Genomic DNA, 16,185 nt, shown 5'->3' with positions numbered 1-16,185 from the left:
TTGCAGGAGGCTCTGGAGTGCCAGGGAGAGCAGAGAACTTTGGCTTTCTAGCAGCCAGAGGTTGCTGTGGGGAAGGGACTTCATGTTTTATCCCACCTGCTCACCAGAGGCTAATAGGAAAGACCAAGTCCAGGTGCAAACCTGTGGGCATCCCTGCATCTCCACCTCTCCATACCTGCTTGAGATGGAGGTAATGCTGGGCTTCTCAGCCAGGGCATTGCCACTGCACTGTACAGGGCATCTCTCTGGCTAGGATAGAATTGCTGGTAGAATTGTTCAAACCCTGTTCAAAGTACTGTATAGACTCCAAGCCAGCCTTTGCATCCCCCCTTCCCAGGAAGGACGACAGTCCTCCTAGTCTTTATCCTACTTGCACATGGAGAAACTGAGGCATGGAGCGCCAGAGACCTGCTATCGGAGGTGGCATTACAGCTTGGGCCGCCCTGTTTTTTTGCCTATATGCTCAGTCCATGGATTATGCTGCTGCATTTGTGGTGGAGGGTGGGTGGGATTCCAGCCCCAAGGACTGTGGGAGGGCAGCTGTTCTCACCTCCAGTGGAACGCAGCATCTCCTTTTGCTCTCCTCCAGGCCAAGTTCCTCCCCAACAGTGGCGACTCGACTCTAGCCATGTGCGCTCGGGATGGCCAAGTCCGGGTAGCCGAACTCTCTGCCACCCAGTGCTGCAGAAACACCAAGCGCGTGGCACAGCACAAGGGAGCCTCACATAAGGTGAGCAAACTAGCTACTGTTTCTGTCTGGTGCCAGGGCGTAGGGATGGATAGGGCCCGTAGCAGCCAGGCTTCCCGTACATTAGGTGTCAAAAGGAATTGCTTATCCCTGTTTGACCATGGAACCAGGCAGTACCCTTCTCCATCCCCTATTTTCAGTGTATATAAACCTCCATCTAAAATTAAAGCATGATTTGAAAGGCCTTTGCCTTCTCCTCCTCCCTCGGTATGTAGGTTTCCTCTGAAGCTGATGTGTTCCTTTAACTCAGTTGCGTGTCTCTGAGAACTGGCCCGTCCCTTCTCCAGTCACTGCTAAGGGAACGCCTGCCCAAGGAGATGGGTCTCACGTTGCACTTCAAAGGTGGTAAGATTTGGACTCCCTCATTGTCCAGGGCTTTCCTCTGAAGACGCCTGGCGCTGAGGATTGCCTCCTGGGCTCTCTGTGGAGCACACTATGGCACAGGGTCACAGGTCCTCCCTTTTCACCTACTCTGGCCCCTCCTCAATGCACCTCGAACATCTTTCTGTCTTGATGGCTCCTGCATGCAAAGTAGATGAGTCCCTGGTGCCGGCTAGGACTCCTAGCTTTGAGGTCAGAACAATGCAGGAAGTACAGGTTGTCCTGGAGCCTTTCAGTTTGCGTTGCTGCGTTTACCTACATTGAATTTAATCTGTGATTGTACTGCCCAGCATCTAATCTCCTGTGGAGTGCTTCTGAAGTACTTTGCAATCCTAATTAAAGAGTTGTGCCTTTTCTTTGGTCTCCTCCCCTGCCAGAGGCTGCCTAGTAATAATTCTCTTCTGGATTTTATGAGGCTTGTTGCTACACCAGTTTTTATGGTCCCTGTAGCAGGAGTGTGTTTATCCTGGGGGGGTGTCAAAGTGTAGGCCAAATGCAGCATTTGGAGTTCTATAGCATGGCCTGCGGCCCATGAAAACTGCATATCCCAGCATGCTCTGTCTCAATCCAAGTTGGGGCTGCTCAGTCCGGTGCAGGATATTGACTAATGAGTTGTGTCATCGGCAACGAAGGCCGGATGGGCTGCAGTCTGCTTGGTCTATAGCACAGGCACCTGTACGTTTACCACTGTGTCCTGCAATTGGGCAAGGTGTGGAAATGTTGACAGGACGGACCTCAGTGGCTCTTTCAAGAAGCATTTTCGTCAAACGTAAAGTGCTGATTACATTTGCACAACTGGTCACAGAGGAGCAAGCAAGTGACTGAGACCTAATCTCAAGTTGTGAACTCCTGAGGACAGCAATGGTGCTGCACAGACAGAGGCACCGAGCATATCAATCTGAGCCTCTGGGCACTACTGAAATAATCACCAGCGGCCTCTTAATACAGGAGGGGCAGGCAGTGAAGAGTGTGCATCGTCTTATTGCAGTCCCATCTAAGTGATGTGCTAAGAATAAACCTACCCAGTGTGTCTAACTGCGTAGGAAATTGAAACTGACCTCCTTCCGCCTGTCTTCCCTTACAGATATCAAAATGTGACTTAACTGCCCTAACAACCTGACTGAATCCCCCCTCTGGCTCTGCTCAGCCTGCCGTGTCCCAGAACGCACTGCAAAGTGGGTCCAAGTGGCCAGCTCTGCTTTCTTTGAAGCAGGGGGTGCAGTCTCAGAGCCCTTTTTCCCCTCTTCAGTCTCAAGGCAGATGCACCTGTCCCAGTCCTACTGACAGACTAAAAATCATACATCAGCCTGTCACAGGTTTTGTGAGGCTTAGTCATTGAAGTGCTTTCCAATCTCAGGAGGAAGGGAGGGGGGTATACAGGGGGGAAGGAGTCTTGTCCCACTTGTTGGTTAAAAAGGGAGCCAATCCCAAAGCATTTATCTTCCAGTTGGCCCTAGAGCCGGATTCTCCATGCACTTTCTTATCAGCTGGCGAAGATGCTGTGGTCTTCACCATTGACCTGAGACAAGACCGCCCTGCTTCGTAAGTATCTTTCCTTGACGCTTGCTGTTGATTGCTGTGAGATCCTGGTGAATCAATGAGGTTTTGAACCTCCTAATGGTTCCTGAGGCCTCTGACATTCTGCTGTATGCCAGAACATTACCTTGGTGAAATGTGTAGTGGATCATTTTAAATTGGCCTGTATGTTTTGCTAGTTGTCTGATGTGCAAGGGTTTTATCAGGCTGACCTAGAGACAGCCAACTTTATTGCTCTCAAGTAAGCCTAAGCAAACTGTTTACTCTGCTGTAAAGAATCTTTTAATGACTAAATCAGTGTGTCCCCTTTGGACTGGAAGGCTCAAGGTGTTTGTTAATGGCCCGGATAGACCGTGTTTACACGACTGGTCTGAGTCCTCCCTGCTGCTTTCTGATTCTCTGGCAGATGTTTGGTGGCCCACATGACATGAATTTGGCACTCTGTCTGCATTTGTCAGCCTCACTGAATTTAGGCCACTGGGACTGACCTCCCTTCCCCCCTCAAGGGGCTCCCTCCCTCTGTCATGATAGCTGCAGAAGCTCAAGCTCACGCTGCAGTGTCTTTGCACCTGTACTGTGGCTGCTGTCAAGGCTCAGTCCAGGGCTGAACTGCATGTTTGTTTTCTTCAAGACCTACCAATGTGACTGAATATGAAAGAGGCTTCTACAGGTGCGAGATACTCCATTAACCAGTCTGTTTAGTGAAGGGTCTGAAGTGCAGTAATTAATCAGTCTTGCACTTGAAGCTTTTAGTGTGAGCCTCTTGCTACACTCTGTTGTAGTTAATTGAAAAATCATAATTGAACTGGCAGGTTGTTTAAGGTTTTAACCTCATATCACATGTTGCACTGTCCTTTTTTGACAAATTTCCAAAATACGCAGGTTGCTTTTAAAGCAGGCTTCTAGTTTAGTAATAGTCCTTTTCTGAAGCACTAGAATCTCTTTTTGAAGATCTGATTTAAAATGAAGGGTTTCAAAGTCAACAGCATCTGAGCGTGTCTTCTTACATAGACTGTTCTTAGTTTGTATACGTCGCATCTAGATTGCCTACAATTTTAAAACCATCTTCTTTGGTTATGGAGCAAAGATTAAAGGGACATTGTTTAAAACAAAAATCTTAGATCTTAAACCTTTAAAACCTTCTGCTTATTACAACTGAAATAATACTAAAATGGAGCTGCATGGTCAGTGAAGCTAGGTATGGTCAGTTTTACGTTTTCTGTCTAGTTTTCCTGAAATAGTGTCTATGCTGCTGTTTGGATTTAACACGCCAGGAGATGATTTGAATTGTCATCACTTAAATATCATGAAACATTTCCATTCATACTAGTTTCTACAAAACCTAAATATTAGGCCTGTACTTGTGTAGCTTTTTAAAAAAGTTTGAGTCTTATCCTTCTGGCTAGAATAACCTTAGCACAGGTGTTTCTGCTTTTGGATAAAGTCTAGTGCCCTTTAGCTTGCAGTACATTATTACCAATTGTACAGATGCATCAGCCTCTGGTACAAGTAGCAAAACGCTTCACATCCCCTCTATTAAATTCTGTTTCGAAGGGAAAAAAATCAGAAAATGACTTCACTCCACTGTGTGTTGACTAGGAACAGCAGCATAAAATCAGTCATGTGCTTTCTTCAGTTTGAGCCAGAAATGACTTGTTTCTTACTCACTTTTTAAGAGTAAAAAAGAGAAATCTGTCTGCTGAGTGAGCTTAGAGATATGCCTGCAGTTCCCATCTGGACATTGTTAACACATGGATCTTATTTTCCTCCTCTTTAAAGGAAACTGGTTGTGACAAAGGAGAAAGAAAAGAAAGTGGGTCTCTACACCATTTATGTGAATCCCTCTAATACGCACCACTTTGCTGTGGGCGGCAGGGATCAGTTTGTCAGGTAAGTCCATCTCCAGAAGATATGAGAGGCAGAGTCACTGCTCCATATTGGGCTAGAGCATTTGGCTTAGGCGTGTGATCAGTGCCCTGGAGAAAGCCGAGCAGCTCTGAAGACTCCTGTAACTACATCCCTTCCATAGTTTTCCAACACACTGTGTGGTGTTTCATGGGCATTGCTGCTTCCACAGGGCATCACTGGGGCCAAGGAGGAGTCAGAAAGGGATTAGTCTTTTTTTTTTTTTTTTTTTAATCTGGATGATATCTACAGTTGTATCTAGGTTATACACCCATGTGCTATGGTGCATAAACCAACCTCTCCTGATGGGTTGAAAGCAAGCTGCCATTACAGGCTGGTTCTTCTATTATTAGTCTGCTGGTGCCTTCCTCGGAAGCATCTGTTTCTAGTCACTGTCCAACAAGGTGCTGGATTAGGAGGATCACTGATTAGATCTGGCAGTTCCTATGTTCTCATACTCAAGTATTTTGAATCTTCTGTATTTAAAACACGAGTTCCAGCCTGTATGACTATTACTCCCTTCATCTAAATCTCTCCAAGAGCTTTCACTGCACATGAGCACAAATCAACCCGCCTCAGCTCAGAACTCCCATTCGCTTTTGTGTGCAACTTCGGTGTAACACTTGAAGCTGCCTGTTTACATGCAGCCTCACCCTAAGAGCATCAGAACGGCTAAACTGGGTCAGACCAATAGTCCATCTAGCCCAGAATCCCATATTCTGATAGTGGCCGGTGCCAGATGCTTCAGAGGGAGTCAACAGAACAGGACATTTTATTGAGTGATCCGTCCTGCGTTATTCAGTCCCAGTTTCTAGCTGTCAGAGGTTTAGGGACACTCGGAGTACCGGGCTGCATCCCTGACCATCTTGGCTAATAGCACTTTATGAACCTATCCCCATGAACTTACCTGTTTGTGTGGTGGTGGTTTTGTTTTTTGAATCCAGTTATACTTTTTGGCCCTTGCCTTATCCCCCAGCAACAAGTTTTACAGGTTGACTGTGCGCTGTGTGAAGAAGTACTTCCTTTTTGTTTTAAATCGTCCATCAATTTCATTGGGCGATCTCTGGTTCGTGTGTTATGGGATGGAGTAAATAACATTTCCATATTCATTTTTTCTCCGCACCCTTCATGATTGTATAGACCTCTCTCATGTTCCCCCTTCAGTTGTCTTTTCTTAGCTGTATAGTCACGTCTTTTTAATTTCTCTTTGTATGGAAGCTGTTCTGTACTCCTAGTTTTTTGTTGCCCTTCTTTGTACTTTTTTGTATTCTAATGTTTCTTTTTCTGAGATGGGGCATCTAGAACTGCACAGAGTATTCAAGGTTTGGGCATACCATGGATTTATTTAGTGGCATAATATTTTCTGTCTTATCTATCCCTTTCCTACTCATTCATAACACTGTTAGGGTTTTTTTGTCTGCTGCTGCATGTTGTTCTCTGAAAACATCTGCTCAGTCTGCAATGACTCCCAGATCTTGCATGGTAACAGCTAGTTTAGATCCCATCTTTTTGTATGTAGAGCTGTGATTGTTTTCTAATGTGCATTGCTTTCATCTGCAAGTCTGAATTTAATTTGCCATTTTGTTTCCAGTCTCCCAGTTTTGGGAGATCCCTTTGTAGCTCCTCACAGTCTGCTTTGGACTTACCTTGAGTAATTTTATATCGTCTGCAAACTTTGCCACCTCACTGTCTACCCCTTTTTCTAGATCATTTATGAATGTCTTGAACTGCACTGGTCCAGTACAGATCCTTGGGGAACCCTACTATTTACCTCTTTCCACTGAAAACTGACCATTTCTTCCTACCTTTTTGTTTAGTATCTTTTAATTAGTTAATGATCCATGAAAGGACCTTCCTTCTTATCCCATGACACCTTACTTTGCATAGGAGCCTTTGGTGAGGGACCTTGTCAAAGGCTTTCTGAAAGTCTAAGTACACTGTGTAAGGATCATCCTTATTCAAATTTGTTGACTCCTGTTAGAATTCTTTGAGATTGAGGCATGATTTCCCTTTTCAAAAGCTGTGTTGACTCTTCAACAAATCGTGTTCATGTGTGTCTGATTCTGTTCTTTGTATAGTTTCAATCAGTTTGCCTGGTACTTAAGTTAGGCTTGCCAGGCTCGCCTCTGGAGCTTTTTTTAAAATTCAGCATCACATTAGCTATTCTCCAGTCATCTGGTACAGGTTTCAGAGTAGCAGCCGTGTTAGTCTGTATTCGCAAAAAGAAAAGGAGTACTTGTGGCATCTTAGAGACTAACCAGTTTATTTGACAATAAGCTTTCATGAGCTACAGCTCACTTCATCAGATGCATTCATCGGAAAGCTTATGCTCGAATAAATTGGTTAGTCTCTAATATGCAACAAGTACTCCTTTTCTTTCATTCGGTACAGAGGCTGATGTAAATGACAGGTTACAAACAGTTAATAGTTCTACATTTTCATAGGAGTTCCTTCAGAACTCTTGTGTGATACCAGCTGGCCCTGGTGACTGTGTGGTGGTGGTTTTATTGGTTGGTTGGTTGTAAACCTTGTTCCACAATTATACACAGCCTCATCCTGTCCTCCACAGGCTCCCCACTCCTGCTTGCCCCAGACCTACTCCACAACCCAGGGGTTTTCCCTTCACCTGCTCAACTAGCACTAGCCACCTCTGTCCCCCTTTTTCGGGGTAAGAGCCTTTTCCCTTTCTGCCAGCTGGCAGGAGATACAATCTTGTCTCTTGCCACATGGTGTCTGAGTTGCATCAAATCTCAGCTGAAAACCTATTTTCTCCCTTGCCTATCTTCTCCCTACATTCTCCCTTATCTTGCTGTTTAGCTAAAACTCTCTGGGGTATAGTTGGTACAAATGTAACTGCTCCAGCGTGATGTAAGGAGACAGTAAGCTGCAGGTGTTGCCTTCTATCAGATGAGACTCAGATTTAAGGCCCCAACCTCTCATTGTCATTAAAGATCACATGGCTGTGCTCACAAGAGCTGGTGTGTCAGCCTCTATCATGGCCAAATCCCAGTTCTAATATTTGCATTTTATCTACGTTCCCTCTAGAGTTTCAGTTGACTGCAGTCTTAAACAGCTGCCACATTCCATCTCGGAGGTGGTGCATTTAATTGAGGGTGAAGTGACTTGGATACGTCTAATCTGCATAGTTAGAAGCTGTAGGGCACTTGAAAACTCATTTGCAGAAAAGCACTTAATTCGTGCAAGAGCTTTGTGTGTTTGAATTTGGCATTAATCTTACCGGCTTTCTGTCTTCATCTAGGATTTATGATCAGCGGAAAATAGATGAAAATGAAAACAATGGCGTGCTTAAGAAGTTCTGTCCTCACCACCTGGTAGGAAGCTGCTTTCATGGTGTATTGGAATTCCTTCCCCCAGTTTACGGGGGTTAGGGTTAGAGGGTTATTCCTCAACCGTGGCCTGCAGTATCCTGTACACCCTATATGCTGCAGGTGTGGCCTGGGAATGTGGGTCAGGAGAGGGTATGTACTGTTGGTGTCTAACTCTTCATTTCCTTGTTCTTGTGGGTTTGCCAGGCTTGGGGTGAGTGGGCATGTAGCAACCCTAATTGCTTTACAGCAAAGAAGCTTGTATATACTGGTCGCCTAGGTTTTTAATGATTTGGGGGTTGGGCTTGGAGGGGGCGTGAACATCTGTAGTGGGTAGAGGTGCAGCTGCTGGTGACTAAAATGTTTTCCACTAGCTGTGCATGAACCCAACTATGTAGGAGAAAATTGACAGAAAAACACAGCTCCGATGGAGAAGGTATTGTGTGCCCAGCCCTTATCAATGAAGTTTGCATGTTCTCCGCCCCAACCAATCAGGTTTGCGTGCACAGCACATAACCATTCAGTTATGTGAAGAGCAGCAGAAAAGGGCCCCTAAATCTGACACTTAAATCTATGAAGTGTTGATCCAGATCTACTCAGGATACGCTGTACTGTAGAGTCTTATGGGGAAAAGTAGGGTTGCCAAGAAAAAGTTACACCCAGAGTCCAGTTTCAGAGACCTCCTATCTGAACATTATGGAGCAAAACCCAACAGACTGCCTGGCGTGTTTCACCCTTCGAATGTTCTAACGCTGTATGAAATGTTACAAAGATGGGCTGCCTAGGTCTGGAGAGAAACAGGCCCCATTTTGAAATCTGTCGAACACAGCCAGTCGCTGTCAGGCACCACCATAATAGAGTATGGTGAGCATAACTGCATCACTGAATTAGCATTTTGGGAGCAAAGGAAGTCTGACTAGAGCTGTCTGGTCCCTCCCCCTTGCTTTTAGGTAAACAGCGAGTCCAAAGCTAACATCACCTGTCTCGTGTACAGCCATGATGGATCAGGTATGTAGAGCCCTATGTCTTTAGGGCCATCACTGCCACCACCTCCCTCTGCTCCCGTGGGCTCCTGCTCAGTAAGGCGCTGAGCAGTGGGAATATCGTGTCCTTGAGTGGAAGCCTTCCTGTTTGGACTTCTTGTGTGTAGTCCTTAAGGAACAAATGTTGGGAGGGAAGAAACATACCCCACAGCCACAGACGTCTGCTACCTGGGGGCAGGCCCTGTATGCTAGTGACTGCAGTAAGGACCTGGGACTTCTGGGATCTAGGTTTTGTGTGCAGTTGAGTCAGATTCTCTGTGCTCTAGGATGAGTCACTTAACTCTGCCTCATCCCTGAATGTCAAATGGGAAGGACACCGGCCTACCTTCTTTACGAGGCTCTGAGATCAGCCCTGGCTCTTGGGCTGTAGTGCGGTCTGCTTTGGGGGGTCCTGGGAGGTCTGCTGACATAAGCTGCCCTATCGCTTGCCCGTCCTAGCCTTTGTTGCAGGGCAGACTGTCTAGCATGTTAAAATCCACAGGCAGAGGCTAATGATCCTGTGTGCACGTCTCTTGTTCTGTGGCAGACCTCTTGGCTAGCTACAATGATGAAGACATCTATCTTTTCAACTCCTCTCACAGCGACGGGGCAGAGTACATCAAGAGATACAAGGGACATCGCAATAATGCCACAGGTAAGAACAAGCCATTAATGGGCACCCCTGTCTCCTTCCTCCCTGATATTGTTCACTAATGAGCATGCACAAACCCCTTGGCCTCTAAAGTGGCAGGGATGCTTATGCCATTAAAAACCTCTGAGGCTTTTAAACTGAGATCTTTCACGATCACTAAATCTGCAATCTCCACTCTGAAGAGGTTCAGTGGATAGTGCAGTTTTGAACTGCAGGGCATCAGTAGAGCTGCGTGAGGAATAAGGTCCGTGCCTGTTACTGCCTCGTTCTTAGTCCCTTATTTCACAAGCACCAAATTCACATGTTAAAATCAACTCTTGGGCTTGTACAGCGTGAGCGTGTATGTGGGGGGGATGAACAGATCTGTGCTGGTAACCTTGGAAACTTGTTGTCAGCTGGGTATAAAGTAAACAAAATCTCACAGGGAGAGCTGTGTGGACTTCAGAGCTGTCCTTGAGCTCTCTGCTTGCAATCTCTCTCTCCTTTCAGTGAAGGGTGTTAATTTCTACGGCCCGAAGAGTGAGTTCGTGGTGAGTGGCAGTGACTGTGGACACATCTTCCTGTGGGAGAAGTCATCCTGCCAGATTGTGCAGTTCATGGAGGGTGATAAAGGAGGAGTGGTGAGTGCCCTCTTCTGTTGTATGTGCCAGACTCCACAGCCGTGCTGCAAAGCCATCTCTTGTCCAAAATCCTTTGAGCTCCCACTGCATTAGATAGAGTTTTTAGATAGCGAGTTGGGAGTTGTGATTCATGGATTCTCTTCTTACTGGTGAGGGCCGTATGGGAATTAGGAGATTTGGGTTTTATAACTAATTCTGCCACTGATGTACAAGGCACGCCACTGGGCCCGCAATGGGGTATTTGTCCACTTCTGTGAAGCACTCTAAGGTATTTGTAAAAATGCTAATTTTAACAGTAAATGCAGCTTCTTGACCCTCTACATAAGAATGGCCATACTGGGCAGACTAATGGTCCATCTAGCCCCGTATCCTGTCTTCCAACAGAGGCCAATGCCATGTGCCTCAGAAGGAATGAACAGAACAGGTAATCAAGTGATCAATCCCCTGTCGCCCATTCCCAGCACTGGCAGTCTGAGGCTAGAGACACTCAGAGCATGGGGTTGCATCCCTGATTATCTTGGCTAATTGCTATTGATGGACTTATCCTCCGTGAACTTGCCTAATTTTTTGAACTCCGTTATAGTCTTGGCCTTCACAACATCCCCTGGCAACAAGTTCCACAGCTTGATTGTACGTTTGTGTGAAGTACTTATGTATATTTTAAACCTGCTGCCTATTTCACTTGGTGACCCTTGTTCTTGTGTTATGTGAAGGAGTAAATAACACTTCCTTATTCACTTTCTCCTCACGATGTTCTAGCCCTCAGTCCTCTTCCCCCCCCCCCCCCCCCCGTCGTCTCTTTTCCAGTCTGAACAGTCCCAGTCTTTTTAATCTCTCCTCATATGGAAGCTGTTTCATACTATTAATCGCTTTTGTTGCCCTTCTAATCACCCTTTCTCTTGCTAGAGTCCTGTGAATCACTGAGTAGCATTCCCTCCCCCCAGGCCATGTCGTGCAGAGCATCTGACAGAAGCTCTCCCAAGAGCCCATCAGCACTGCTTCCGAACTGACGTTACATTGTGGCACAATGCATTAGAGCAGCTAGATCGGGAAAGACTCATTCTCTTCCTATGCTCCCAATAAAGGCCAAACAGGTACTCCTGAACTGATCATGGTGGCAGTGTCAAGAAGTCCTCTGAAGCTTGTAAATCACTGGTATAGTATGATTTAAAGTCTTTGGCCCTGATTCCTGCTCCTCCTTTCTCTAGGGACTAGGATGTGAAAGAATTGGTCCCATTCAAACCAGGCACTCAAGCTGTTCTAGGGACATGGAGTAGTTCTGGCTGTGGGGGATAGAACCTGCTGCCCCACGTGCTTGACATAGCCCAGAATGTTGACTATTGGACTAATGTGTTATTAACCGACCTTTCCTCCCGTCCTCCAAACAAAATCTTATCCCCGCATGCAAGAGCAAGGCCCCACCTCCTATTGTACACGCCCCTGCAGCTAGGTTTTCATCACTTGACACTTTCCCTCTGTGGCTCTTAAAGTGCTTCAGAAAGTAGAAGTATCATTGTCCCCATTTTACAGACAGGGAAACCAGCGTCCAGAGCGGAAGTGACTTACCTAAGTTCACCCAGCAAGCTAGAGAGCTGGGAATAGAACCTAGGTCTTCTGACTCCCAGTCCATTGTCCTCTTCACTAGACCCCCCCCTTACCACAGCCTGTGAAGTCAAATGTCATCCATTTCATTTCCCACACAAGCTTCCTGTCTTGAGGGATGTATTTTAGCTAGCTTGTTGGTGTTTGCAACCCAAGGACAGCTGTGTGGGGCTCGTGCCTGAGGCTCGGTGAGCGAATGTTGAATGGAGTCAAGTGGAGTGACATGCAACTGCATCAATGGGGAAAAATCTGAAATATTTAAAAGTTGCGTATCTGGTAGTAATTGAGGTAACTACGCTTAGAGAGACTTACCTGGACTGTTTCGCCAACCAGGAGTATGAGACGTTTACCAGCAGTAACTTTCTCAAATGCTATCTCCACCCTATTGCCCAATAGCCAACCTGCGAAGATCTGCCCAAAACCTATGTAACTCCTCTGTCAGTGGGTTCTGTTTCAGAGGCGGTTTGGTAGAGCTGCATTTACAGCGACCTTATTAATCCCGTGGTTTAACCATGGGTCACTGGGAACCACTCAAGAAAACATGCAATTTTCAGAGCAAAAGTGTTCCAGGGAGCATTGGAATCCTGGCTGTACCTCACCACAGGCAATGAACATTGTAATTGCATGGCCAGATGGAGAGACGGTGGCATCAGGGAGTAAGGCGGCAGCAGCAGCTATGAACAAGTTCCTGTTCCCTGGGCCTAGCAAATTGCTGTGGTTGCAGATAAACATTGTGCCCCGTTGGCTCAGTCATTCAGTCCCAGCTCACTAGACAAGTTTATTAGCATGTCGTTGCTGTGAGTCAGAGCCGAGGTAGGAAGGGGCCATAACTGTTCCAGTGGAGGACTGAGCCTGGGCTTTCTGGGATTTAGGGCTGATACCAGCCTTTGGAGCTCAAACTGTGCCTTGCTGCATAGTGCCAGATGTCCTAGCTATGAAGGAGTCTGTAGTCAACACACAGGCTTGTTCCTGCAGGGTTGCCACTACTGCAGTCCTTCCATTTGTGATTCTCTCGAGCCTGATACGGCTTCTGCTGATGGCTAAGGAAACCAGGGGTTCCTACTGGCGACTTTAGATCTATTTTGCTGCATTGTACGTGCAGGAAGCAGGTTGGTAGTGGTACTTGAACAGGAATGGCAACAAGGGCCAGTTAGTGCCAGTCTTAGGGGTGACACTTAGCCTAGGAGAAGGTCCCTCCCTGTTGCTTTCTGGGAGCTTTAATCTATCACTTTTCATCAGCACTTAATTTTAGCGGTCTGATCAAGCAGAGCACAGCGGATTCTGTGGGTTCTGTATTTTGAACAGGGCCCCAGAATACTTTCTCAGAACACCTCTAGCAACACCATGTTGCTTTCTAGCAGTAAGGGTGGGCAGGTCACCCCCCAGCCCTGCAAAAACCAAACAAACCCTAAAACCTCCATAACCGTGGTTGGAAGCTCCTGTGATTTTTATTGGTCTGTCCATGTTGAACCTTAATCTGCTCCTGTCAGGAGCTCTGAACTATTTGCTCCAATGCTGAACCAACTCTGTTTAAAAATGGTCTTTCCTCTGCTACCAGTTAGCACTGTCTTGGCCAGTGAATCGATCCAAGCTCCTACCCAGTGGGAGGCTCGTCAGTGTTTTGTTAACCAGCGGGACAGAAAGTCCTGAGAACCTCTAATCCTCAGTGGAAGTGGCAGCTTTGAGGCTGTAAATTACAAGGAATCTTTCACCTTCTCTCCCTGGAGTGTTGCTTTGACTGTCCCTAACTTTACTGCAAAGACAGAGCACCAGCCTAATTTATCCTAGGTTGTTGGGAATGGTCTTCGCTGCTTGGCTGCTGGTGTGAGACCCACATAGTAATACTCTGCAGTTATGTAGCAGCTTCTCACTAAGGAACTCTTACAGACCTGGGCAGTCCTCTATTGCTTCCTGTCTTGCAAATATGGAGACTCTCCCTCAAGCCTTCACTGCTATACATGGGGCAGCACCACCTATATCGACTTCTCTAGGTCCTTACGGTGGTCTGGCTGGACATTCCATGTGAGTCCATCTCTGGCACGCTTATTGTGCCATCAAAACTGTGGGTGCCATGTGATTGCAGGCCTTTTTAGTGGCATTCCATGATAAACATGTTTTGGAATTCGTTGATCTTCCATTCTGATACATCCATACCAAGGAAAGGCATGGGAACAGAACCAGTGCTGATGAAGATGGTTTGTGTTTGGCTTTAAATAGCCTCACTTCTGATCTTGTCCTACCATTTTTAATATGGAGCAGCTTGCAAAAACGACAAGAATTGAAAATATCAGCCTGGTGTTCTTCACCCTTCCTCAGCACACGTTTCATTTCCATACAGTTACGTTGATATGACCGTGGTTCTGTAGATCCACAGCTTCATGGCAAGTTAGGTGTCGCATCGTTCCCACAGAGGCCTCTGAAAGACCCAAAACATGGCAGCAGCTGCTGTTCTACAAGTGTCCACATCTTTACACCATCCTCCAAAACTGACACTAACAACGTATCTGAGAGTTGCCATGGACCGTTTACTACAGAGCTGGTTGGAATCTAGAGCTGGTTGGAATCTAGAGCTGGATGCTGCTTGATGGTAAAAGCCAGGGACTTCGTTTTATTTGGATTAATAACCTGAGTAATGCACGCTGCTGCTTGCCCAATTGGATCAGCCATCAGCTACAGCGATCCACCAGAGCCAACTGGACAATGTCATCAGTGTATTCAAGACCTTGACGTAGAATGGTGTTGAGCAGTCAGTGCTACCAATAGCGGCCTCCTCAAGCTTATCCATCAGCCAATCAATGCTGATATTGAACAAGAATGGTTAAAGAACCGAGCCTTGCAAACTCCCATGGAGATAGGTAACTGTGCCGTGTATCTGCCATTGACTCAAACACAGCTTTCTGTTCCGTGTTAGAGCTCTTCTGTTAATGGCTCTGTCTTCCCAGGGATGCCCAGACGCCTCATCAGATCCCACACGCTTGCTCAATGCACAGAATCAGAGGCCTGATGGAGGTCTATTAATAAGTGCTGCACACAGCTTATTAAATTGAGCCATCTCTGGTCAAGAGTGGAACCACCAGGTCTAAAGCCACACTGAGCTTCCCGGCCTTTGCCACAAAGTGCACCATTGATTCCAGACCTTAACATGGAAGTGAAGAATTTCCCTGGGTCCGCAACAGCTTAATACTTCATTGCTCTTTTCCTTTCAGTCGTTGGGAATATTAGTGCAGCCAGGTGATCACAAAGAGCCTATGCAGCCACAGTACAATGCTCTTGCAGCTCAGGGATGATCTTGAAAACACTTGGTCCCTTCCCACGCTTCAGCCTGTGGACTGTGATCCAAATCTTTTCTTGGCTGAAGGATGGAGACCCTACCAGAACTTTCTGCCCTTCAAATTGAAGAGCGGCTGCAGGCAGCCGCTCATCAAGGAGTATCTTGAAATGATCTTCCTGTCAAAGCAGCTGATTTCTGAAGGCTTGGGCTGATACTTGCATCCCAATCCTTCTGGACAAGCCGGTGCTGCCACCTCCTGCAAAATATCACAATGGTGGCAGCTTGTTCCAAACTGCCTGAGTTGACCACCAGCACTCCTGATCTTTCTGACAGAATGACATGACATTCAAAAGCCAAACCCATTCGGCTTTGCTTTTGTAGCCTTTTTTTGTTCTTAGCTATGGCTGCCTTGAGCATTTCCTCACGGATCCAGGGATGATGTTTGAAGGGCTGAGACCCAAGCACTGAGCAGCAGCAGTCAGCACTGATGACTTGAAACAATGCCATTCCTTATCAGACAGAAGGAGTGAGACCTCTGTTTCTAACACTTTGGCGTTAGGCAGTTAAGAACAGAGAGCCATCTGATAGCTTGGTTGCAGTGAGAGCTTTCAGTTGAATCAGACTAATTTTGGCCTATCTGTTGCTGTCTTTGAAGTCAGAGGCACACTTTTGCCAGCAGAAGTCAATGGTCAGTGTCAAAGTTGCAGCACCTTTGCAAACTTGCACATCCATGACCACTGAGCTTGTTAACTGTTGGTGGACATGATCGGGAGCAGTCCTGATAAAACCATCTGGGCTGGAGTAGCTCAATCTGTGAATCGCTGGGTGACAGAAGAGCAAATGAGAGATCCCACTATCATTGGCAGCTGCAGATTCCAGCATCACTGCCTGTTCCTGGTCTTCTGCCCAATACCAAACTTCCTGAGCATACTTGCCTTTGTCATTCTTTCCTAGCTGTGCGCTGAAGTCATGACGAAGTCTCTTCTCAGACTAAAACTTGTATTTCATGCATTGTTGGCCTGGGAGTTTGTGGGACCATACACTGCAGTGATGGTAAGATGCCCACTGTTGGCACGCAATCGGACACCGGTAAGTTGCTGATGAATCACTTGCCAGTCCTGC

At 46.5% G+C, this 16,185-nt stretch overlaps 1 protein-coding gene across 2 annotated transcripts in view; it reads left to right on the top strand.

Moving 5' to 3' along the window:
* Window positions 1-16,185, top strand: part of DCAF8 (DDB1 and CUL4 associated factor 8) — a 55,037-nt gene that overhangs the window by 24,181 nt on the left and 14,671 nt on the right. For both annotated transcript variants that reach the window (XM_084613291.1, XM_084613290.1), the window contains exons 5-11: window positions 590-730; window positions 2,577-2,671; window positions 4,445-4,555; window positions 7,830-7,902; window positions 8,847-8,904; window positions 9,466-9,573; window positions 10,060-10,190. In XM_084613291.1, coding sequence (XP_084469417.1) covers window positions 590-730; window positions 2,577-2,671; window positions 4,445-4,555; window positions 7,830-7,902; window positions 8,847-8,904; window positions 9,466-9,573; window positions 10,060-10,190 — 717 coding nt within the window. The remainder of the gene's footprint in view (window positions 1-589; window positions 731-2,576; window positions 2,672-4,444; window positions 4,556-7,829; window positions 7,903-8,846; window positions 8,905-9,465; window positions 9,574-10,059; window positions 10,191-16,185) is intronic.

Source organism: Lepidochelys olivacea (assembly GCF_965140295.1).
Source record: "Lepidochelys olivacea isolate rLepOli2 genome assembly, chromosome: 24".
NCBI lineage: Eukaryota > Metazoa > Chordata > Testudines > Cheloniidae > Lepidochelys > Lepidochelys olivacea.
Note: the sequence above shows the minus strand (reverse complement) of the source record. Positions and strands in the feature narration are given on the sequence as shown.